This window comes from Pocillopora damicornis, chromosome 8, assembly GCF_964200805.1.
Source record: "Pocillopora damicornis chromosome 8, jaPocDami1.2, whole genome shotgun sequence".
Classification (NCBI taxonomy): domain Eukaryota; kingdom Metazoa; phylum Cnidaria; class Anthozoa; order Scleractinia; family Pocilloporidae; genus Pocillopora; species Pocillopora damicornis.
The window spans coordinates 10,092,200-10,114,399 of record NC_142677.1 but is presented as its reverse complement, the minus strand read 5'-3'; the positions used below and the strand labels follow the sequence as shown (position 1 = coordinate 10,114,399).

At 38.5% G+C, this 22,200-nt stretch overlaps 4 protein-coding genes across 7 annotated transcripts; 2 read left to right on the top strand and 2 right to left on the bottom strand.

Annotated features, from left to right (window-relative positions):
• Nucleotides 1-5,450: 5,450 nt before the first annotated feature.
• LOC113676924 (uncharacterized) lies at nt 5,451-16,665 on the bottom strand. 3 transcript variants are annotated; one of them, XM_089180253.1, is made up of 5 exons: nt 16,428-16,665; nt 14,733-14,821; nt 8,365-8,463; nt 7,258-7,329; nt 5,451-6,894 (listed from the first exon to the last, which is right to left on the bottom strand). In XM_089180253.1, exons 2-5 carry the CDS (start codon nt 14,784-14,786, stop codon nt 6,790-6,792), a joined length of 330 nt encoding a protein of 109 aa, XP_089036379.1. In that variant the 5' UTR covers nt 14,787-14,821; nt 16,428-16,665; the 3' UTR covers nt 5,451-6,789. The 3 variants fall into 3 exon arrangements, with proteins under 3 accessions (XP_089036379.1, XP_089036378.1, XP_027049464.2); XM_089180252.1 differs by having other exon boundaries at nt 16,522-16,654; XM_027193663.2 differs by lacking the exon at nt 16,428-16,665 and adding an exon at nt 15,250-15,435.
• On the top strand, nt 9,891-11,860 carry LOC149041315 (uncharacterized). 2 transcript variants are annotated; one of them, XM_089180249.1, is made up of 2 exons: nt 9,891-10,140; nt 10,556-11,860. In XM_089180249.1, exons 1-2 carry the CDS (start codon nt 9,967-9,969, stop codon nt 11,459-11,461), a joined length of 1,080 nt encoding a protein of 359 aa, XP_089036375.1. In that variant the 5' UTR covers nt 9,891-9,966; the 3' UTR covers nt 11,462-11,860. The 2 variants fall into 2 exon arrangements, with proteins under 2 accessions (XP_089036375.1, XP_089036374.1); XM_089180248.1 differs by having other exon boundaries at nt 9,948-10,140; nt 10,382-11,860.
• On the bottom strand, nt 10,320-13,900 carry LOC149041314 (uncharacterized). The gene is made up of 2 exons (XM_089180247.1): nt 13,548-13,900; nt 10,320-13,148 (listed from the first exon to the last, which is right to left on the bottom strand). The coding sequence occupies exon 2, from the start codon at nt 12,635-12,637 to the stop codon at nt 11,909-11,911; it is 729 nt and encodes a 242-aa protein (XP_089036373.1). The 5' UTR covers nt 12,638-13,148; nt 13,548-13,900; the 3' UTR covers nt 10,320-11,908.
• Nucleotides 15,465-19,287, top strand: LOC113676935 (uncharacterized). Its single transcript, XM_027193677.2, has 3 exons — nt 15,465-15,837; nt 15,910-16,068; nt 17,200-19,287. The coding sequence occupies exons 1-3, from the start codon at nt 15,598-15,600 to the stop codon at nt 17,941-17,943; spliced, it is 1,143 nt and encodes a 380-aa protein (XP_027049478.2). The 5' UTR covers nt 15,465-15,597; the 3' UTR covers nt 17,944-19,287.
• Nucleotides 19,288-22,200: the final 2,913 nt, after the last annotated feature.

Below are 22,200 nucleotides of genomic sequence, written 5' to 3'. Positions count from 1 at the left end.
TTTTCGATAACGGTAGACGTTTACCAAACTTTGTTCGCGAAAGGGTCTTGGATCTTCACCACGATGGAGTATCTCAGCGCACAATTGCACAACAACTTTGGGCAAGTCGTCGTTTTGTTCAAAATGTCTTGCGTGACTATGATTTGACAAACTCCTGTTTTCAACCACCAAAACGCTACAAAGGTCACACTGTTCTGACTCCAGATGCTGCTGAATGCATTGAAATTGAAAAAATTTGTAAACCTAGTATCTATACCTCCGAATTACGGAATAGACTTGTATTGGATGGCGTTTTACACCCAGCGGACTTGCCTCGTCCAAGTACAATTACCAAATTCGTTAGAAACGAACTACTGATGACAAAAAAGAAAATTCACGTGGTTCCGTCTGAATCTAGAACAGCAGAGATCGAAGCCCGTACGAACTTCTTTCTTGATCAGGTCAGTGATTTGGTTGTCAATACAATCCACTTTTTCGATGAGGCAAGTGTTACAAAAACTACAATGAACAGACGATACGGAAATTCAATAATCGGGACTCCTGCCTTTGAAAACCAGAGATCTGCATCCAATGCAACTTTAACAATAAATCTTTTACATTCCTGTCTGGGAGTCGATTTTGTAAATATACTCGAAGGCGCTTCCAACGGTAACGAACTCTTGTTTTTCTTTGAGGAAGCTGTGGAAATAACGAGGCGGGATGGTTCTGTTCTCCTTTAAATGGGTGATACTGTTATCATGGATAACTGTCTATTTCATCACGGGAGATTCACAGAAAGAGCCTTGAAGGACCTTCTTGGTGAATATGGAGTAAATCTTCTTTTCCAGCCTCCGTACTCTCCGCACTTGAACACTTGCGAACTCTGTTTTCACCAGATAAAGGCTTTTCTCAACAGGAATCAGTTGCTGGCTGCGAGTGAAACAGAAATTGCCATTCACGAAGCATGCGACAGAATCACACAACAGAACATTCGATGTCATATTTTAGGCACTGTGGGTATTTGATATAGAAAGAAACTCATAAGGAGTTTTTGATCTTCTTGTTTTATGTGAATATCTGTACCTGGCAATCATACGCGTGATAAACTAGCTGGAATTGCCTTGGTGCTCGAGAAAAATTACATCTGATAAACAAAGAACTTAGTGGTTTACCTTTTTCAGAAAATAAAAAATAAATTTTGTAAGTGTGCATTGTTACTTATTATTTTTTTTCGTATAAATATTTTGTAGAAACATCAAATATAAGTACAAAAACCTTTGTGGCTTCGTTGTTACAATGTAAGAAAATTGAATTTAAGCGTGGTTTTTTTTATCTTTTTTCCGAGAAATGAAATTTTCAAGCCTGACAAGTTTTAACAGCTGTCACGCTAGTATGTAATCTGCGATGTGCATTGAAATATAAAATTTTGCGTTCATCTTTGAGTCATTTCCCGCTTTTTCTCGCTATAATGGCAACGCCGAAAAGTGAAGTGTACCAATGGCTTTGTTCAATTTCTAATGGACTCGAACTCGAGCGTCTAGCTGGGGAATTTGAAAGCAGAGGTTTCCGCACGGTAGATTCTTTGAAATACATAAAGTCGCCGGATCTCGATGTCCTGTTTCCTTCACCTCACAAATTGATGATGGCGGAGAAACGAATCATCGAAGTGAAATAGAGAAGGTGAAGAGCCTAAAGAGCGGACAGTTACCACCACGACAGCTTTTTCCCGCTGTACCCAGGCAAGTTACTACATCACGGGCGACGAGCGGGGGAAGAAGAAAAGATAGAAATACGAGTGGTCAGCGGGGAAACAAATTTAATATTTCATATGGAGACATATCAGTTGTAGTTGCAGAAAACAATAGTGATGTTAAGCCGAAATGTTAAGAGTATACTCAGCTAAATAAAATGTTAAGCAATTTCTCAAGAGTGTGGATGGCATATATATCTTTTACTGCTACACAAAACAATGGAGGCATCGGAAAAGGCATCGGTGGCATTCGGAAAAACAACAAGAAGAATTATATTTACGTTTTGTAACTTGCAAAAAAACAATCGTGTTGTAAAGCCAGAATGTTACCAGGTTATACTTCGATTCTTAAAAAGTTAAGCAATTTTCCAAACGCTTTGACTGGAGCAATATTTTTACTGCTATATTAATCAATGGACGCATCGGGAAAGGCATCGGTGACACCGGGAAAGGCATCAAGAAGAATGTTATTTACGATATGTAACTCCCAGTGTTGTATGACGAAAAAAAAGTATCTTGACTTAAGGCGTTAATCACAGTTGGTTTGCTTTTCACTTCAATTTTGCAATCTCGACTTTCGATTCCGGAAAAATGAAAAGCTACGCAACTCCAAAAAAATTTCGTTCTAGATTTTTATATTTTTAGAGTCATTAATAAGTTTGCATCCACAGCCTTTAGATATGAAATTTAAATTTCCATTAGCTGTTGTTCTTTCAGTGTTTATTATATATATTCAAGTCGCGTTTCATTTCACGTGAAAAAGGCATGTCGGAAAACACTGAGCTTCGAGAAACAGCCAAGTTAAGGCTTATGTGTTTACCATGCTTAAATATTTATAATCAGGGCCACTCGTTTAGGGGTTTTTTTTTTTCAAAAGATCCAGACGTTAAAATAATTCTGTTTTCCGTTCGAAGTGTTTTTTTCATATTTATTTTAACAAATGAACTCGGGATGAAAACTTAACTTTTGAACCGAACGGCAGGTGAAATGTTGTGTTGGTGTCTATGTCCCCCCTCCACGTCTCTGCGAAAGGTATATCCACCTTAAAGAGTAAAAAAAGCTGACGTTTCGAGCGTTAGCCCTTTAGAGCGATTGGAGGAACTGTGGGTTGTGCGTGGGTTTATATGCAGAAAGTGGAGCTACGCCATTGGTGGGAATATGGAGACAATAAAACAGGAATAAATTAGTTGAATGAAAAGCGTTCGTTGATTCGTTCGATTTGGAAGATAAATTTTTGTTCTAGTGTTTTGCGGCTTTCCGAACTGCCTATATGTAAGGAAAGGCCGCAGACTGCCATATGCTGTTTAGAATGATTAGGGAGATGAAAGTGTCTAGCAACTGGTTTGAATGCGTCCTTGTCATTTCTTTCCACGTCGCGAAGGTGTTCTCGGAATCGGTCACCTAGTCGTCTTCCTGTTTCGCCGATGTATAACTTATTGCAATAAGTGCAAGTTATGCAGTAAATAACATTGGCGGAGGTACACGTAAACTGTGATCAGTGATCTTAATGGATCTCTTGGGTCTCGATATTTTCTCCACGTTATGAATGAAAGAACAAGTTTTGCAACGTGAGCAAGCGCATTTAAAAGTTCCAGATTGGTCATTGGTTTGAAATGAACTCCTGACTAAAAAGTTGCCTATGTTTTTGTCACGTTGGAATGAAAAAAGTGGGGGTTGCGAAAAGATAGTGCCAGTCTCTGAATCGTTTTGGAGTAATTTAAAATCCTTTCATTAATTGTTTCAGCGAAGTCTGCTTGTTGTCAAATGCTTCCCATAAGGCAAAGAGTCGGCTCTGCAGTTGACTACCAGTTGATCTCTGTATCCCCTAATCAACTTGCTTGGTTAATACATAAGTAATGGCTCCTGGTTAATACCATGTTGTTAATTTTACTTTGTTAGAATATGCGAATTACTTACCGTTATCAACAGTGGGAGAGAAATATTAAACTTACACGAACTGATATTGTTAAAAAGTCACTAGAGACTATTCTTGAGGACTAATGGTAACTTGGGTACGAATCGACTGTACCTAGGCACGAAACAACTAGGCAGGAGACGACCGTGGGTACGAAACGACCGGATATCTAGAAGACAAAGATGAGAGTTCGGTGGCGGTCGTACCCCCCTCTTCATCCACCCCTGTGAAAGGCAACCATTAAGAGAGGGCGTTTTGCCCCAAAAGAGCATTGACACGTGTTCCAGGCCCTATGTTGGTGAGCATGTGCAAGAGGAGCGGGTGGGCGAAAAGCATTGCTAACGAGGAAATTACTTCGGAAAGAGGGCCCTGTTTTTCTTTGCCTGACGCCGGTTTTCACTCTTTTACGTGGCTCAGGGTGGAGTAACGTAGACTCGTCCTCACTATATTAGACGGTAACTGGTGAATTCGTCCCCTTGCAAGTTTGCCCCAATCACCTTTGCGAGTTCGCTCCCAAACGTAAAAGGAGTTCGCCCCCCACCTTGACCAGTTCGCCCCCAAATCATTCAACTTGATTTCTATTTCTTTAGTCGCCATGAAGCGTCAGGGCCATTACGGCACGAGTGCGAGTATTCAATTACGAAACAATTTTTTCATCAATATGGTTAAAAATAGAACTTGTAGCTAAATACAGTCAAGTGACTTGCCTGCTGAATGTCTAAATTGATAGAAACCTACAACAAAAGTGTCTGCAAGAATGTTTTCTTACAATGTTGTTGACTATTCAGATGGGTGAGATCTCCGCCCAGCCCAATACTTGATTATGCATATAGTTCTTTTAAAACATCTTGGATAAAGACCACAATGGCGAAAACAATAGATCGCCTTTGGGACTAATGTTCACAAGCTGATACTTCGTTCACAATAGTATCGGGTTGTGCGGAAATCTTGCCCTCTGTTTTGAAATTATGACTTTATTTACACCAGAGTGCCTTCATTTCCTCAGTTTTCTAAGGGCTGAGGGCATGACCAGCAGGAAACGCCCATATTACACCCTTCAATAAAAAGGATGGCACATACAATTTCTTTACTTAATGGTCAAATTTGGCTGGTAATAATAAATCACCTATGAGAATTGTGGGAGAATTGCATTGAATAGTTTTCTTTTCATTATCATTATTTATATTTTTTGTTATACCTGCATCGTTTATTCACCAAAACTGCACGATTTCATTGATGTAATCATTACATTTCTAAGGAGCACATTTTAAAAAATATATATGTGTGATTCGAATTTAACATTAAGGCGTACAGAACTTCGACGGGAATAAAAACTGAGGCATCATGAAAATCACGTACCAATGAACTCTTAAAACTTTTTTCATTGACTGGTGTTAAGAAGGAGATTTATATCCGGGTGGATCCAAAGAGAAGGTGTTCCGTTTGATTATTGGCGGGAAAATCTGATTCTGGCATAATGTGAAGTGAAGGGAAATAATTTTGTGTCAATCTAATGATACTTTTTAATATTCCAAACGGAGAAAAATTGATTGAAACTTGACATTTCTTTGGTTTAAATACTTCAAGACCTGTAAGAGTTTTGTTTTTCTATCACAGAACTAAAAAAAACATTACCATGTACACTCGTTATCTGCTGATTTTGAGGTTGAGTTTTAAGAATGCCTTAAGTAAGGGTGACAATTCAGAGGCTGATTGGTGGAAAGGCAAGTAGAGCTGATTCAAGATTAAATGTTCAAATCACTTTGATTCTCTTCGCATAAAGTACTTGTTAGAGCCAACATCTTGTTATATTTAAATTTTTGTTAGGTTTTATTTCAGCAATCTGGATGAAAGCAAATATAAACTGCAAAAAGCATGCAAACAACCTAGCAATTCAACATTTGACCACCAAAATTTCCCCAAACCTTAAGGTGTTAATGGGAGGCAACAACTTTCTGTTCTGGTTTACACTACATGACGGGTGATTTGGATCAATTTTTCTCATAGAGCAATCAGCATACATTAATGTGATGTGTGATGTGTTTGCCAATAGCGATTGAGTTCAGTTGTGAAACCCCACCCAAATTAACTCATCATAATTACACTCGACGGGATCTTGGGATCTTATCTCCAAAAAATATTATTTCAATAGCTATAAGTATGTACTACAAAAAAAGCAGACACCTATATACCGTGTAAAAAACTGAGCGCATTGGAAAATAAAAAAACTGCTCAATGGTTCAAATATACATCAATTGCAAAATATAAAAAATGGGCTCTTTAAATAAAAATATTTGATGATGTTTTGTCAAATTTTTCCTTGGATCTTTGTAAAGAAGTATAATTTTGAGAAACACTTCTATTCAAAATCAAAAACTGTACCAAACACAATGGTTCAAAGATACATCAATTGACAAAATAGAAAAATGGGTTGTCTGGGTAAAAATATGTACAAACTACATAATAAAGTATTTAATTGGGATCTTATCTCCAAAAGATATCTATTATTTCAATAGCTATAAGTATGTGATAAAAAAGCAGACACCTTTATACTTTATAAAAAAACTGAACTCATTGGAAAATGGTTCAATGGTTCAAATATACATCAGTTGTAAAATATAAAAAAAACCTAAATTAGCCACCGCAAAGAGTAAAAAAGCTGACGTTTCGAGCGTTAGCCCTTCGTCAGAGCACTAAATTACCTGCTATACTCTCCCACCGACGCAGCACCACAGTTTCTTTAGAAACTTACCCCTTTATAAAAAAAAAAAGGCTCGTCATATAAAAATATTTGATGTTTCGTCAAATGTATCCTTGGATCTTTGTATAGAAATATAATTTTCAGAAACACTTCTATTCAATACTAAAAACTGCATCGAGCAAAATGGTTGGTGCAGATTACAAATTACATCATAAAGTATTTAATTGAGATCTTATCGCAAAAATAAACTATTTCAATAGCTATAAGTATGTGCTTAAAAAAAGCAGTAATTAAAAAATAGTTTTGATATAGAAAATTTTCTAATGAACAATTGATGCCATTGATCTAAAAAGTCTAAAATTCTAGCCTCATAATAGCCCAGCCTCAAGCAAATCATTGTCAACTAGTGAATACAGAACCCTGCTCAGACGGACTTGGCTGAGTTCAGTTTGCGTGCGCTTGTAAGGCTTCCTTAAACAGTTGGTATCCTTTTGTTAGCTTCAATTCCTCCAAACTAATTCCTTCCCCTTCATCACTGGACCATGAATCCTAAATGGCAAAGTAGAAAATGTTAAGCCCAAACACCTAAATCAGCTCAAATGATTTGCCAAGGAATGATAGTTGCAGAAGGGAGCTAAATTGCTTCCTCTTTTATATAGAATTTACCTGCCAGATGGTAGTTTTACTTTCCTATACATAAAGAACATTCGCTTGACTGATGGTGACTGGTCATGAACGACAAAAGGCACTCGCATTTAATTCGCAGTCCTCACACATTGTTTAACATATTTTGACCTTTGAAAGTTCTCTACCTCGGGTTTATCCAGAGATAAAGCATGTAAAAAACACCAAAAAGCATCTCTTTGACTTCTTCGAAACAATAATGCTTCATATTCAATTCCCAATACCCACCTTATAATCAGAATTGTCTTCAATTTTGCTATCAGCTTCTTTCCTATGAATTTCCTGATAGTTCTTCTGATCCTAAGAATCACGGAAGTCACATTAACGAGTTAATACTACATAGTGGCATTGAAGTTGAATCCATGCTGTCATGCCCTCAAGTACAATGATGTCTTATTTTTCCTCAACTTGGTCGCCTTCTAGTCTGATCTCTAATGTGCCACACTATAGTATGTATATTATGTCAAAGAAATTTCTTAACAAATACTTTTAATCAGTCAATGGTTGATTGCTGATGACTCCCACACACCAGCAGAATCAACAGAACTAGCACCGGAATAGTAATGCAATTCATTGTTGCCATTATCCGAGTAACTATGTCCACAGTTGATTGGTTCAGTTCCCTTTCATTGTAACCAGGTTACAAGTAATTGATTGGCTAATGTGGCCTCCGGGATGTAAACCTAGTAAGTTGTCATGTATACTCTCTAGAAGTTCTCTGTAGAAAAGATCTTTAAATGCCTCTAATTGAGAGAAATGGGGTGCCATTTTCTATATCGTTATTGACACAAGCCTACCTTATAATAAATCAAGACATCCTTATTCAAGGTTTAGCTAAATCTAAAGCACTGTGCCAACAACTGATCTTTAAAGACTCAGGAAAGGGTAATGAAAATGAACTGAAGTGTACTAAAGGGTTCAAGATTCATCCGAAGCTTGTTCATGGAACAAGTCAGCGTGTTCATAACACGCTGAGAACAGAAATTTGATAAAACTGTCGCCGTAGAACTTGAGATTTGACTTGTTGTACAACTAAAAGCAGATTTTGAAAAGGGGATCTTAGTTGCCTAAACTGGGTGTAATCAGTTGGGTTAAGCCTTAGAAATAGGAAGGAATTCGAACTGACGTCTTATTCAGATAAATGACTTAGAACTGTGTAAAGAACCCAACCTTCATTTGTAGAGCACAGCCCCCATTGTTTGAACTGATGAAGACTAGAATAAATGTTTATTCCAGTTTTATCACGTCCGACTGGCAACGGGAAGCCTTGAAGAATTTCTTTCAACTAGTAATCAGAAGAACACACCAGACCTTACATTACTGTCTTAATTTTACCTGGAAAGATGATGGAAATGGCATCCCAGCCTTGCCACCCCCTTCCGCTTCGTCATGTTTTGCTTTTTTAGCCCGCATGTTCGGCAAATTCGCAGAATACTAGAAGAATAAGACAAGACTCCCTATTAAGCTTTAAAAGTGTCCCGTCACTTTGCTCCATATTTAAGCAAAATGCGACGTAAAATATATAAAAGATAGACATCTAGGTCTATGCCTTTACATAACACAATAAAAAATCTTTTTCGCCATTCATAAATACATATTTGATAAAAACCATATTTTCATAAATGGCAAGGGGGGGGGGGGGGGGGGCTCCAGAAACCACGGGGCCTATACGAGGGAGGCCTCCTTACTAGAAAATAAAGAAAACCGTATATAAACGTGGGCGATACGATACGGGAATATTCTTTCGCCAAACCACCAATCTCAATAGTCATTATATCTATCGATTTGGTAATAAACTTCGAAGACGTCTTTTAAAAGAAGCAAAAGCTTCAGAATGCCTAATATCATCCGGTAAGGAATTCCACATTTTCGGTCTATGAAAAAATACAGAAAAATATTTAAGACTGGTTCGACATTGATGATCGGTAATTAGTGCCTCTTCTAATGTTATACGGGTGCATGAGGTTATTGGTGACAAAAAGATAAGAAATGACGGCGTTAGTAATGGGTAATGCCACTACCCCTTACTTGCGTCATCATAGGAAAACATACATGAAGTGATGTAAAAATAATTAATAGTGAAGATAATCAAGACGTTTGATTTACAAAATAAGGGAGCACGAGTATGAGCGCGAAAGTACACTTTAGATTTAATTCGCACCGCACGATTTTGAAGCAGGAGCATTCGGTTCAGAATTGTTACATAAGTAGAAGACCAACCTATGTTGAAATAAGGTAGAGGTAGACTAAGGTCTAATACAAAGATAATTTAGTTTTCGTAAGTAAGTAATGAGATATGCATTCAAAGACACAAAGCTTTTGACGCCAGTCAAGTCGACCAAAATTGGTGCGAAAAATAGTTTTCTCAAAAGAGACGTGGTCATCCAGAGAAAATTTCGAACAAAAATATAGGAGTAGTTTTTCGTCCACGAAATGCTTAATTGCACTGTTCAGGTGAGCAAATTTCGATTTTATTTCAGCAAAAGGGTACAGTAAGCAGTGTTTCTCCCCATGCGTGAAAATGAATTGGAAAATTGTTGACAATACAAGTGGTCTGCGTGTGGTTACGCTCTCATCGATGGCTACCAGAATTTGTTAAAGGCGAAAAGCGGGCCTGTAGAGTTGCGGTTGGACGCTAATAAGTGGATGTTGATTGTGTCATGCAGAATAAATTGCTCATTGAGCACACTTTTTAATTAAGAGTCCAATCATTCAAGAGTCCAATCATTCAACTGGTATTATGTTTATGTTTTTTTAGTCGTTCGATGCCCAATATTTGTTCGACATATACGAGTTAAGCTCGCACGCTAATCAGTGGCTTTTGATCACGTCATGCTTTGTAAACAAAATGAATTGCTTATAGAGTTCTAAAGCCGTTACGTCACGTTACCATGGGAGCAGAATTTTCTGTTCTAAACAAACGTGCTCAGAGCCAAAATGGCGTCGCTTTCAATCGCTACACTGATATCTTTCTTCGCTGAAGAAAAGAAGTCAATCGAACGAGGAGAAAATCATTACAGATCTGAACACATTGAGTCATTTTCTTACCATCAGGGTATTTTACGCGGTGAGGTTCAAGCAAGTATGAAGAAAAAGGTCTATCGAGTCACGGTGAGTTTAGAGCCACCAATCGCATTAAGAAGCCTAAGGAATATTTTTAAATATCTTTTAAGTACCTTCTTGTTATCTACTCCCCCAATTTAGAAATATATATTTTCGATCTTGTCGATTTCCCTCATCAAAAAAGCCAGGCTGAGGCTTAAATCGTACAGATTATGATTCATATGAAATAGTGTTACCAAGACATTTATGAGTTCACCTTGTTTGAACTTTTATCTTAATTACCACTTAGATTTACCTGGATGACCACTTCAACATAAAATCCACGGAGTGTGAATGTCCAAAGGGAAAATTCAAATGCAGTCACGCGGCGGCTCTTTTTATAAATGGGATTCACAACTTAAGCCGCACAGATATTGAATGTCAGTGGAGGAAAAAGAAGTCTAATACCTCCCTGTCTTTACAGGCAGTCGAAGAACTGTTCCCTCTGCCAAAGAATTATGTGGCGATTACTCGATCTCCCAACACAGAAGATCGTCAGGCACTATATGGAAGCTTAAAGGCATATGGGAGGTTCACTGGTCTTTGCTGGCTCATGTGCCCAGAGCCTGCTCCCCAAGCCAAATTGCCTGTGCCAACAATTGAGGAAATCATCTACTCAGAGGAGTTTATCCAAACAAGAGGTACACAGCAACAATTGGACTGTTTGGTTCGGAAAGCCAAACTCACAGAAGCAGATATCCTGTTAGTCAGTCAGATAACTGTAGGCCAACGAGACAACCCAACCTGGCATCTTGCAAGGAGGGGACGGCTTACAGCAAGCAATTTTGGATCCGTTCTGCATGCCAAAAGAGTGACCCCTTCACTTCTCAAACGGCTCCTTGGAGAGTATGACATATCAAGAGTTAAGGCAGTACAATGGGGGGTAAACAACGAGGCAGAAGCGATTAAGGCATTTACCAATTTAACTGCAAAAACTGTACAGGAAACTGGGTTATGGCTGGATGGCTCTGGGATTCTTGGTGCTTCCCCAGATGGAATTGTGGATGAAGACTCTGTTTTGGAGGTCAAGTGTCCCTACACCGAAAGGAATATGACAATGGAAGAGGCAGTGAATATCTCCCCCAATTTCTGCTTGAAAAAAACTGAAAGTGGTCAGTATGCTTTAAAGGAAGAACATGTCTACTGGCATCAGGTCCAAGGGGAGATACATTTTGCTCAAAGGAAGCTTTGCTATTTTGTTGTGTGGACATCTAAAGATGTAGTTGTTTTGAAAATAGCAAAGGATGAAGGCTGGAGTGGAAACATTTCTAAGCTTACTCAGTTTTATTTTGAACACCTCTTCCCAAAGGTTGTAGAGGGACAATTATAGGTTTCCAGATCTATTACTGCATGTAATTATTTTTTAAGAAATAATAATTTTCAGGAATCATTAGGAGCCCTTTGGTGTTTAGTCTTCACTGATGGCATGTTGTTGTGGAATTTCTTGAGATAGGGAGGCTTTTCAGATGGAGGGTATTGGGAGCTCAGGTGTACTTTTAAGTTCACTCTAGTAACTTTAGGAACACAGATCTTCAAATCCCAACAGGGCTCTCCTGGTTTACTCAAACTAACTTTAGAAACAGTTACAGTTTTTGCACTTCATTGTTTCACAGTTGAGCTGTACTGCTCTGTTGTAGTGAACTGTTGTTGGGCTGAAATTATACATGCATCCATAAATTCAACAATGATAGCAGATTTACTTTTTGAATAAAACAAACAGATCAACATGTATTTTACAAAGTATTCAATTTTCCTTATATGAAAAATAATTAGTTCATTAATCAAATTCATATCCTTCACAGCCCTCTTTGATCAGTGGAAACTGCAGATTAACAAGTGAAGCACAGAGTTGAAATATTATATCTGCATGACAACGTAAATATGAGGGAATAAAAGATAAAATCTTGAAATCTTTGAGCCTAGCATTTGCCCTCTCAACATGAATTCTGCATTTTGCTATAACTTTTGTTGCCCTTGCTTCACTCTCAGTGAATGTACCATTGTTTAAAAAAGGTGGTATATTTACTGAAACACCATTTGGTACAAGATCCTGTATAACAAAACCTTTGTCAGCTAAGACCATATCTCCAGCAGTAAGGTGATTTAAAAATCCTGATATCTGCACAATTGCTTTGTCAGATATTGACCCTGGATAAAGTTTGCTGACATAAGTAATAACACCATTTGGCGCTACACCCACAATAACCTTGAAGGAATGCATTCCCCTATAATTTGAATACGTAGCATTCTGCTGGCTCATAAGCCCAGGTGTGGCAATCTCTATGTCTGTACAATCTATCACTACTCTACATGAACCAAACTGACTAAAAGATGATGGGGCACACAGCTTGTTCTTATCCCTAGATGGGATGGATGCCATGAGGTCAATAAATAGAATTGAGTGTAAGACATGAATGAAAGTTGTTACAATATTTGCTATTGTAGATACACTGCAATTGAATAACTGTGCAAGGTGAAGATTTGTGTAATTCTGTCTGACTTTCATTAATGTTATAAATATTTGTTCTTCAAAACTGATTGATTGCACTCTCCAGCCAGCAAAGTAATTGATGGATTGTTAAAACCTAGCTGCATAGTTGACAACAATTTGAAAAACTTCCTTTGTTGGCAGCCCAGTTTCCATCTTCAAAACCTCCTCACTCATTTTCGAAACTGTGTAATGTTTTTGCACATAGTAATTTTTTTCTCTTTGATCAATCATTTCCCTTTTTGCCTGCTCCAACTCTGCTTCCAGTATAACTTCTTTTCTTGTTGATTCAAGTCTCTCCACGCTGCCAGAGGTGCCTTGTTCAAGTTCTTCTTTCTTCCTTGCAGCTTCTATCATTTCTTGTAGGGTCTGTTGTGATTCGATTTTTTTCTTTTTTGGCTTTGCTTCTTCTGCTGGGAAAAGTTTGTCTTGGTTCCTCTTGAAAATCTCAGGACCATTACTTTTTTTTCCTTCTCTGAAATGGCAACTACAGACTCTGGAATGTTTTCCTAGCTCTCTGTCTTCTCTCCTATAGCAAAAAGGATAATTTCAGCTTTATAATTCTTTCTGATTACTGTGCTATTAGCGGAGGATTTTTATCTTGCAGCTTCTATCTTATAAAAATTTCTAATTACGAAGACAGTTCTCTATCTGCCTGTTTTAACACTGCAGGGTGACCATTAAGTATCAACAACCACACCAAAAGCTCTCACAACTGATTTCCGTCATTGAGTCAAATGTTGGCTCGTGGCTTCTAGGGAACCGATTTTGAAGTTGGAGTACAAGAAAAAGGAGTCTAAAAATCAGTAAGATTTATATAAGCTTAATCAGTTTCATAACAAAGATGGCGACTCCACAACCGCAATAAATTGCGTAAGCATACTTTTCTCCTGGACAGAAAAAGTATTGAAATAAAACTCTTACTAACCTCAGTAGGTGAATCCATCTTCTATATTCCTTCAGCTTTTTTTCCTTGCTAGGGAATCCGAAGAAGCTACACGTGTGACTTTCCGAGTGATGGTTGCAATCAGGCGCAAAGCAGTGCACCATTTTAATCGTTTCGATCGCCTTCGTTTCTCAGTTTTAGATTTCTATGACCTACAGCGTTAATAACAATGTAACTGAACCTTATTCTAAGCTTCTTTGAACCGTTCCAAGCGATGATTACACACTTGACCTCAGCAACGCATAGGTTATCAGTAGGACGCGCTCGATTGTTTAGAACAGAAATTTTAGCCCCATGGCAACGTGACGTCACACTTTAGGACTCTATTGATCACACTTTTTAATTAACTGTGCTAAGAGTCCAGTCAGTCAACTGACATTGTTTCTGTGTTTTGTTTAGTCGCTTGATCCCTAATATGTGTCTCCATATATGAGAGTTAAGCTATGTAAACAAAATAAATCGCACATTGTTCGTTCTTTTTAATTAACTATGCCAAGTGTCCAATCAATTTCCGTTTCCGTAAAAACTTCATGCTGAACAGTTTTGAAATGTGATTGCTAAAATAGATGATTGCGAGGAAGTATGGTCTTTAAGAAACTGGGTAGATTACAAAGGGGGTAAGCTTCTAAAAATATGGTGCTGCTTGGGTCGGGGCTTGGGTTGGGGTACAGCAAGGTAATTTGGTTTTATCATCCAGCTGCACAAAACTAGAGTACAAATGACGCGCGAATAGAGTACAAATATCCTGCGATATTTTACAGTTGGTTATTTTGCACCGTAGAAAAACCTGTTTAACCTGACGGTCGGCTGCGCGCGCCTTATAGGAAATGAGGAGAAAATTAAGCAATTGGATAATAAATATCAGACGTTTTGGTGTAGTGTTGCTTAGAATTTTTACTCGTTGTTTGTATTTTTGAGATGACGGTTAATCGAGGATATGAAAGACTACCGCACAGAAGATTGGCAAATGAACTTTTTGAAAAATCGATCGAGTCAAATTATATCGACACAGACTAGAAGCATCAGAAAACCTTGCAAACTGTTTAAAGCAGATCAGCTTAGGCTGCTACTCATAATTTGACTTCATGTAAGTTCTTGAACTTACATGAAGTCAAAAAGGAATGTTAAGAATTATACGATCTAAAAGGTCAAGAGCCTTACACCTACCGTTGTGGGTCTGTAAGGAGGAATAACTGTAGGCGCCTTATCTATCGCTGCCATCGATACTCCTTTGAAGTAGTTTTGGATCGTTCTTCCTAGTAACGAAACAGCAAGTTAAGCAATTCAGTGAGGAAACTGAAAAAAGAACTAACATTTGCATTCCGTTGCCGCCCACTCGGTAAACATCCGTTTATCATGAGATCTGAGTCATGCGAATTATCCTCCCGCAACGTCACGTTTATTTTTTCCATTATTTACATAATTAATTTATACATTCCACAATGTATCTAAAAGATCCCTCCCCTTGTACAAGACTTCCTTTTTTTGTTGTCATCTGTTTTTGTTTCGTTTTGGGTTTTTTGGTTTTTTTTTTCTGTGTTTTCTTTATCAGAAAACTCGGGACTTTTGCAAGGCAAGCTTCAAAGATTCTAAATGAAATAAAGCTTAACAAAAGGCTGACCTTAACCTTGCAAATGACACATTGCAAGGTTATGTCTATTTCCTTTTTAGCTGTTGTTCCTACCTCACGTAGTGGGAAAGTCGAATATGTCGGTTAAACCAGCTGGAAAAGCAGCCAATGCAACTGAAACAATCACACTTCCTTCTCACCATGCCAATAGAAACAGTCGGGGGATCGAGACGCAAAGGAAGGTTTCGAAAGTTATATGCGGAAGAACGTGCACGGGCAAGCCGTAAGCGGGCTAATTCCGCCTGCTGATGGAACCAATCAGATTTCAGATTGCAGGATTTGTTCAATCGTGCATGCTCATGAACCGTGAATAGAATAATCATGAGTGCATATACAGTATAAGTGTACAATTTGTCGCGCGACACAATTTGGCCTGAATTTGCTCTCGTCGATCCCTCTAACATGGACACTAGGAGCTTCATCGAAAACACTTTACGCTCAATCGGCAAAGAAAGTAAAAGATTGAAGAAAAGTGTCCAGGAATTTTATGATAAACTTCTGGTACCTGTTAACGACCAGATCGTTCAAAACAAAGTTTTGCCCGAGACAAAGGAAAGACTGCAATGTTGTTTCAAAGACATTTACTTGAGTTTAAAAGTTCATGTGATGTTCTACCGCGGAATCGATAAAAAGCCATTCGAGGTGAGAAACATAAAACAATCGATCATATACAAGTGTCCCAAATTTCGAGTTTCCTTGCTTTGCCATTTGCAGGAAAACGACAAAAAGATCGATGAGACCCTCAAAAAGATTCGTCACCTCCTTGACCTAAAAAATGAAGATATGGATCCAATAGATGCACAGATAGAGGGCTCAACATACCACGATTTGTTTGATAAACTTATCGACCCTGGAAGCAAAGTCCTGGAAATGGTGAGTAAAGAGATAGTTAAAAGTCCCAGTTTCCAAGTTCCACTGCATCACCATTTGCGATAGGTTGAGATGTAGCACACTCCGTCATTAGGAAAGAAAAGGCCAGGAAACAGAATAAGCAGCTTGCGCTCAGAATCTCTCAAGCAATAGATAGATATTGTGTTCTAAGAAGTAAACATAGAATGCAAATTTCATGTAACAAGGCTATTTACGGCTTGGCTTCATGTGTGGACGCTCTCCAGGGCGCTCTCCAGGGTCGTCACGCGTTCCTGCTTTCTCCCCCCCCCCTCCCCCCCCCCCCCCCCACGAACGTCTGCTCAACGTGGAAAGAAGTTACCATTATGTGCGGGCTGTAATACCTGCTATGTCGTCGAAACCTCTCGGTATTTATCCACACGTGTGCGTGAGCACTAGGTCAGAGATAGGACCTCACATTTTAAGGCATTTACAAACCTCTCAACATCGTCGCACTGTATGTTCTGACGGGTGTTTTAGCATCTTAGATCACGCTTCCACAACTATCCAAAAATCAAAGAAGCTATTCACATTCAATAGGAGCAACCTACACTTAACCATCAACTGTATCATGTTAATTCAAAACTTTCCCCGCAATTGCATACCTTGTTTTGTTTCTATTGTTTGTTTTGTCCAATGAGCATTTTGTTATACACTTCAAATAAGACTTTGTATAAATCAGAACCGAAGACAACAGAAGAACTGTCGAAACATTATTGAAAAAAATGTCATATATTTTCTTATCTGCTACCATTAAGCCACCACTATCGATTGCCACTGGTTTGCCTAAATGAGCAGCAATTTAGCAGTTGCAGAGAAAAGGCCTGAAATTTGTAAGCGCGCCAAATTGGAACCACAACGAGGTTATTTTCCTGCTTCATCTGCTCAATGGAAAACAGAGCAAAGAAAATCAAGGATGTACTGGGAAGGAAAGTGAAGAAGAACTGATGCCATCCCAACATAAATACCCGGAAGCAGGGCACGGTCTTAAATGGATGAAAGACCAGGCACTTGACAAGAGCGTTTGATGATATTAGTAACACCGACCAATCGATTATTACACCTAAGCTTGCTTTTTCTTGAGTTAATCAATCCTTGTACGTTGTTACATTTCAGTTCCGCGTCGTTGCAGCGTCCCCAAAAGGTACTCCCCAGGAAAAGAGCATCCAAACAGGAAGTAAAGATCATGCCAATCGAGTATTACAAATGGCTCGAAGCTTTCTACGAACACTTCATGACAAAAACACCTTCCTGCCGAAAGTTTTAGCAAAGGTGTCGCGTGAAGAAAATTCTTTTATCGGTGCTTCAATAGCAGTAAGCCATTTCTTAAGGCCCATCTATTTGTACAGTAGAGTCATTAATCGCAAAAAGAGTCTCGCGGAAGCAATTATAAAATACCGAGCCTTAGATATTTCCCCTGAGCAAAACTGGGAATTTAAGGCATTTCAAAGGGAAACTGTAGAAATTCAAAAAAATGAGAGAGAAAAAGAAATTACTAAACAACATGTAGGCCCCAAAGACCTTTGTCAAAACTGTGAAATGATGTTTCGTGGGGATAAGTCAGGAAAAGGAGGTCGTTCTTTTCTCGGTGCATGTGCAGAGTATTGTCCTGTTGACGAGCTTCTCCCTGATGAATCGAAGTTAAAGGACTCACTTGATGACTCAGTAATCGGCTATCTTCTGAATAGAAACCTTTCTCGATGCTCACTTCTGTTTAAAGAGTTTGAAAACATCTACGAAAGATGCAAATATGCTGTAAACTCGAGAGATGATGATAGAGAAGTGGAGGCGGTTTACTGGGAAGTGATACATAAATTGAACATTTTTGGTTTAAAGCCAGAATGTAATCCTTACTTTTAATTTTCTTTTGGTCCCTTTTTTATCAGCGCTTTACTGGAACAAAATTGTTCAAATCTAACAGTTGAAAGAGTTTTGAGTTTTTTGTTATTTCAAAACCGAAATTTCTTCTTTTGAACAATGCAAAAATGTGTGGTAAACAATCCGTTATGCTTTATATCTTATACACTTAGTTCAACCGAGACTGTAGAGGACAAAAGTTTTTAAAGGTTAGACTCAGTAGCGATACTTTATGCATCTTCCACAGAGCTGAGAGATCAGTGTTCCACAGGAAAATCGATCATTTCCCTTTAAAAAAAGGTCAATTTTCTTGTATAGAAGAGAGCTGTAAATGTTTTCATTGTTAAATCGGTGAATGTTCGCTTTTTCTTAATTAAATTTTGCCTTTCATGTTCTGCCATTTACATAAACTTTTTTGGCTATTTTTTTGTTTCACATATCACGTGTCCGAGAGTGATGGGGACCGAGCATTGCATAACAAAAGTCTTAGAATAATTATAATCGTTACTGCTGTATCTAACTAGTGACTAGAGCTGTAGTTACAAGAAAAAATATCACACAAGATTTGTTTTCAGTTGGAAGTTCTCTTTTCAAACAATTATTAGATTGAAAAGACTATTTTAACTCTAAAAAATATTAGAATTAAAGGCACTAGCTCTAGGTTGAATTCAATTTATGAGGCTTTCTTTCTAAAAAGAAGCCTTTTTCATCAACGTATATAGGAAAACTGAGAGGATGTAAAGGTGTAACAAAAGGTTAGTCCGTTAGTCCATTGAGAAATCCATAAAATTGCCTATAGAGTGTGGTGATAGATGCAGCATTCAACTCATTTATCAAATTGTCATCATTTTCATTCACTTTGTCACCTCTGTAAATCTTCCTCAATTCATTTCCATTCCCTTGAAATCTAAACAGTGACAAATCAGTACATGACAAGAAACAAGTGGTTCTCTAGTCAGCGGTTGTCTGAATATCAGGGTGGTATTGATATTGTTTAAGAAATTTTGGGTAATGTCAACTATATCCATAATCATCCCATACAACTTTATCACTCTTTTACCATAAACCGATAATACCCGAAAAACTAAATTATCCGAAAACAAGTTTTCATACATCAACATCTTTTAAATATAAAAAAAAATCTTAAAACTTAACATGTACAGCTTGGGAATATTCGTCTGCTCTATACATCAGTGAAAAAAAATTGATGAGAGAGATGGGAACGCCATTACGTCAACTGACTTAATAAAGAGTAGCTCCTAACTATTTCCTCGATGTCACCCATGATAAGAAATATCTACGAGCCAAGAACAATGAAACTGTTATTAAAGCATTTTTGTTATCTAAGATGGACCATCATGTGATAAATGTCGTTCTTCCTCGTTCCGAACTATTGGAAGTTCTCTTATGCTAGAAACACTGCTGCTCGAGTCATAAATGACTTGCACAATCGGGCGCCCAAAAAAAACCTTAATTGAGCACCACCATCTATCTATTGCTAAAATGCATCAAGTTGAAGTTTGTATTGTTGTCCTTCAAGGCCTTACGAAACCAGTCTACAAGTCTTTGTTACGACTTTTTTTCCTACCACATCCAAAGTAGATCCTCACCATCATCAGCTGGTCCATGTTTAGACCATGATTAGAATGAGCAAAGGTTCACAGTGCAAGAAACGTTTCACACCTTTTGATGGCCAAATGCTAAATTATGTTAAAAATCCAAGTGCCAGAAATGCCAACCACGAAGGAAATACAAAGGTGTCCTGAGGAGTCTTAGGACACTCCTAACTTGAGGTTAATAGATTTACGCAAGGCCACAAGTTTATCAGCCCGTGGCTGAACTAAATCTGAAATAATAGTAGTATATACAAAAAACGGACTGATTAAAGCCATATGTCCATTCCAATTTTCTCACACAGAAAAAGGATAATTACAAATGTACAAAAAATATTATAAATTGTTTTTGGTTGTCCCAAGTATTTAAGATAACTGTTTTTCTGCACTAATTTCTAGTTTAAGTTTTGGAGCAGGAGTGATTACAGATTTATGAATAGCTGGTACTCTGTTAAGGGGGTTAACTACTCCTAGCAGAGGTTTTCTAAATCGCATGTGCACCCAAGGCTTCCTTTAACAGCCTGTCTCTTTCGGATTTCTTGTATTCTTCCAGGCTGATTCCTTCCTTTATTTCACTTGACTGTGATTGCCATTGAACCTTACGAAAGGCGGACAAGTGGCTTCGTCTCTTGCTCACATATTCTTCGTTGATGACTCAACAGAAATCTTACTCAGAACTCATGATCAGATGCATTACGATTACAAACATAAGAATAAACAAAATCTAGGCCATCTTGAGGCCCCTTTGTTCTTAGGAATTTCCCAAACTACTAGAATACTAAGAAAAAGTTTTCCGTCGTGACTGTCATCCGCAATTCGTTGTTGTCATAGGCTTTGACGAAATTCGAAAGTAATTGACGACGATTCCAAATCTAATCAAGTGCATAAAGTCGAGAACTACATGACACAAGAACTACGTGATACCCAGCCTGGCATACAAGAGTAGGCTGGAACGGTTGGTTCGTCTAAGCACGGGAGCTGTTGGTTCATCTGTGCACAAAGCAGTTAAAATGAGGATGTATCTTTTCGTCAGGAACATATGATGTACTTTAGCTTTTAAGGTGGATTCAAGAGAGATAAGAGAGAGATACTTTATTAACCACCATTGCAGCCTTAGGCTGAATTACGGGATATTTACAAATACTGATGATAACAAAAGAGAGAATAAGAAAAAATTATCTACATCTTATAGACATGGCTAAAAATAAAACTGTTCTTCAAACGCTCGGTTTTACATAGGGGGAGAGTGAAATCACTTTTGCGTCTCAGTGCATATTTACAACTCTTCCTTTGGGGGAGGAGGCTATGGAGATTGTGGGTGGGGTTACAGACGATCTCGTCAAACAGATCGATTGAAATCTTTTCTCTCCTCTCATGAAGTTTCGGTAGGCCAACTATTTCTAGTGCTACACTATATGAAAGGTCAGGATAGATGATTCTGAATGCCCTTCTTTGGATCCGTTCCAAATCTTCACTGATGTAGTTTGGTAGAGAACGATGGAATACAGGACTTGCGTATTCCAGGACGGGCCTAATACATGTCACATAGAATTGCACCAGTTCACTTGGTGCCACTCCAGATCTCTTGAGTTGACGTAAAAAGTAGAGACGAGAGGAACATTTTCTAATTAGTTCAGAGGTGTGCATGTTCCACTTTAAATCATGGCTAATGGTCACGCCTAGCAATTTGGCACTGGTGACTGATTCAAGGGGTTTGCCATTTAGAACTAGGGGTTCGAAATCGTGGTTGCTGTTGGAAAAACCAATTCGAAGTTTTTTGCACTTGGCCTCATTCAGTTGGAACCCATCGAGACTCGCTTGTCTCGAAAGGTCATCCACAGCTTCTTGGAGTTTGCTCTTATTACCCTTTGTAACTATTTCGGAACAAGATGTATCATCCACGTATTTCCACATGTCAACTGGTGTGTCCAAGTCATTAATCATGACAAGAAATAACCAGGGGCCCAGTTTTGTTCCCTGGGGGACACCGGATGGCACATAGCGGCATTCAGAGTGACAATCCTGAGCAAGTTTAACTCTTTGTTTCCGGTCCATCAAGAAGTCAACAATCCAACCTTTGACTTGACTCGGAATGTCATATGTTGTTAGTTTTTGAACAAGAACACTGTGATCGATAAGGTCAAAGGCCTTACGGAAATCGAGTAGGACTACTCTTGCCGTGGCACCATTTCCGTCGGTGTTAACAAGCCAATTATGCGTCATATTGACCAAGGCATGTGTAGTAGACGATTTAGGAATAGTTCCAAATTGTCGAGGCTCGATTCTTTGTAACACAGCAGGTTTAACGTATTTCTCAATAATGCGATCTTCAACGAGCTTAGACAGGATAGGCGTGAGGGAAATCGGACGGAGGTGCTTGTTAATGTCATTAATAGGCCTTTGTTTTGGCACCGGGACAACGTCAGCCTCTTTCCAAGAAGGTGGAAGGCGGGATTCGTGGAACGAGGAGTTGAGGATCGCAGAGACTGGACCCGCCAAGAGATCAGCGTTTTCCTTTAATAACCATGCCGGGATACCGTCTGGCCCATGTGCTTTCGAGGGGTTGAGCGCAGATAGTTTCATAAAAGTTGAAAACTCCGATATCATATTTACGGCATGACCTTCGTTGTTGGCTTGTGGTGGGTCA

Bases quoted from the DNA above. Each gene is read 5' to 3' on its own strand.
- LOC149041314 (XM_089180247.1), bottom strand. From the start codon at position 12,637: ATGAAAGTCAGACAGAATTACACAAATCTTCACCTTGCACAGTTATTC.
- LOC113676924 (XM_089180252.1), bottom strand. The intron at 8,464-14,732 runs GTAGGTGTAAGG...TTATTCTTCTAG, and splicing joins CTCCTTACAGACCCACAACG to TATTCTGCGAATTTGCCGAA. The intron at 7,330-8,364 runs GTAAAATTAAGA...CGTGATTCTTAG, and splicing joins CATTTCCATCATCTTTCCAG to GATCAGAAGAACTATCAGGA.
- LOC113676935 (XM_027193677.2), top strand. From the start codon at position 15,598: ATGGACACTAGGAGCTTCATCGAAAACACTTTACGCTCAATCGGCAAA. The intron at 15,838-15,909 runs GTGAGAAACATA...TGCCATTTGCAG, and splicing joins TCGATAAAAAGCCATTCGAG to GAAAACGACAAAAAGATCGA. The intron at 16,069-17,199 runs GTGAGTAAAGAG...GTTACATTTCAG, and splicing joins GAAGCAAAGTCCTGGAAATG to TTCCGCGTCGTTGCAGCGTC.
- LOC149041315 (XM_089180248.1), top strand. From the start codon at position 9,967: ATGGCGTCGCTTTCAATCGCTACACTGATATCTTTCTTCGCTGAAGAA. The intron at 10,141-10,381 runs GTGAGTTTAGAG...ATTACCACTTAG, and splicing joins AAAAGGTCTATCGAGTCACG to ATTTACCTGGATGACCACTT.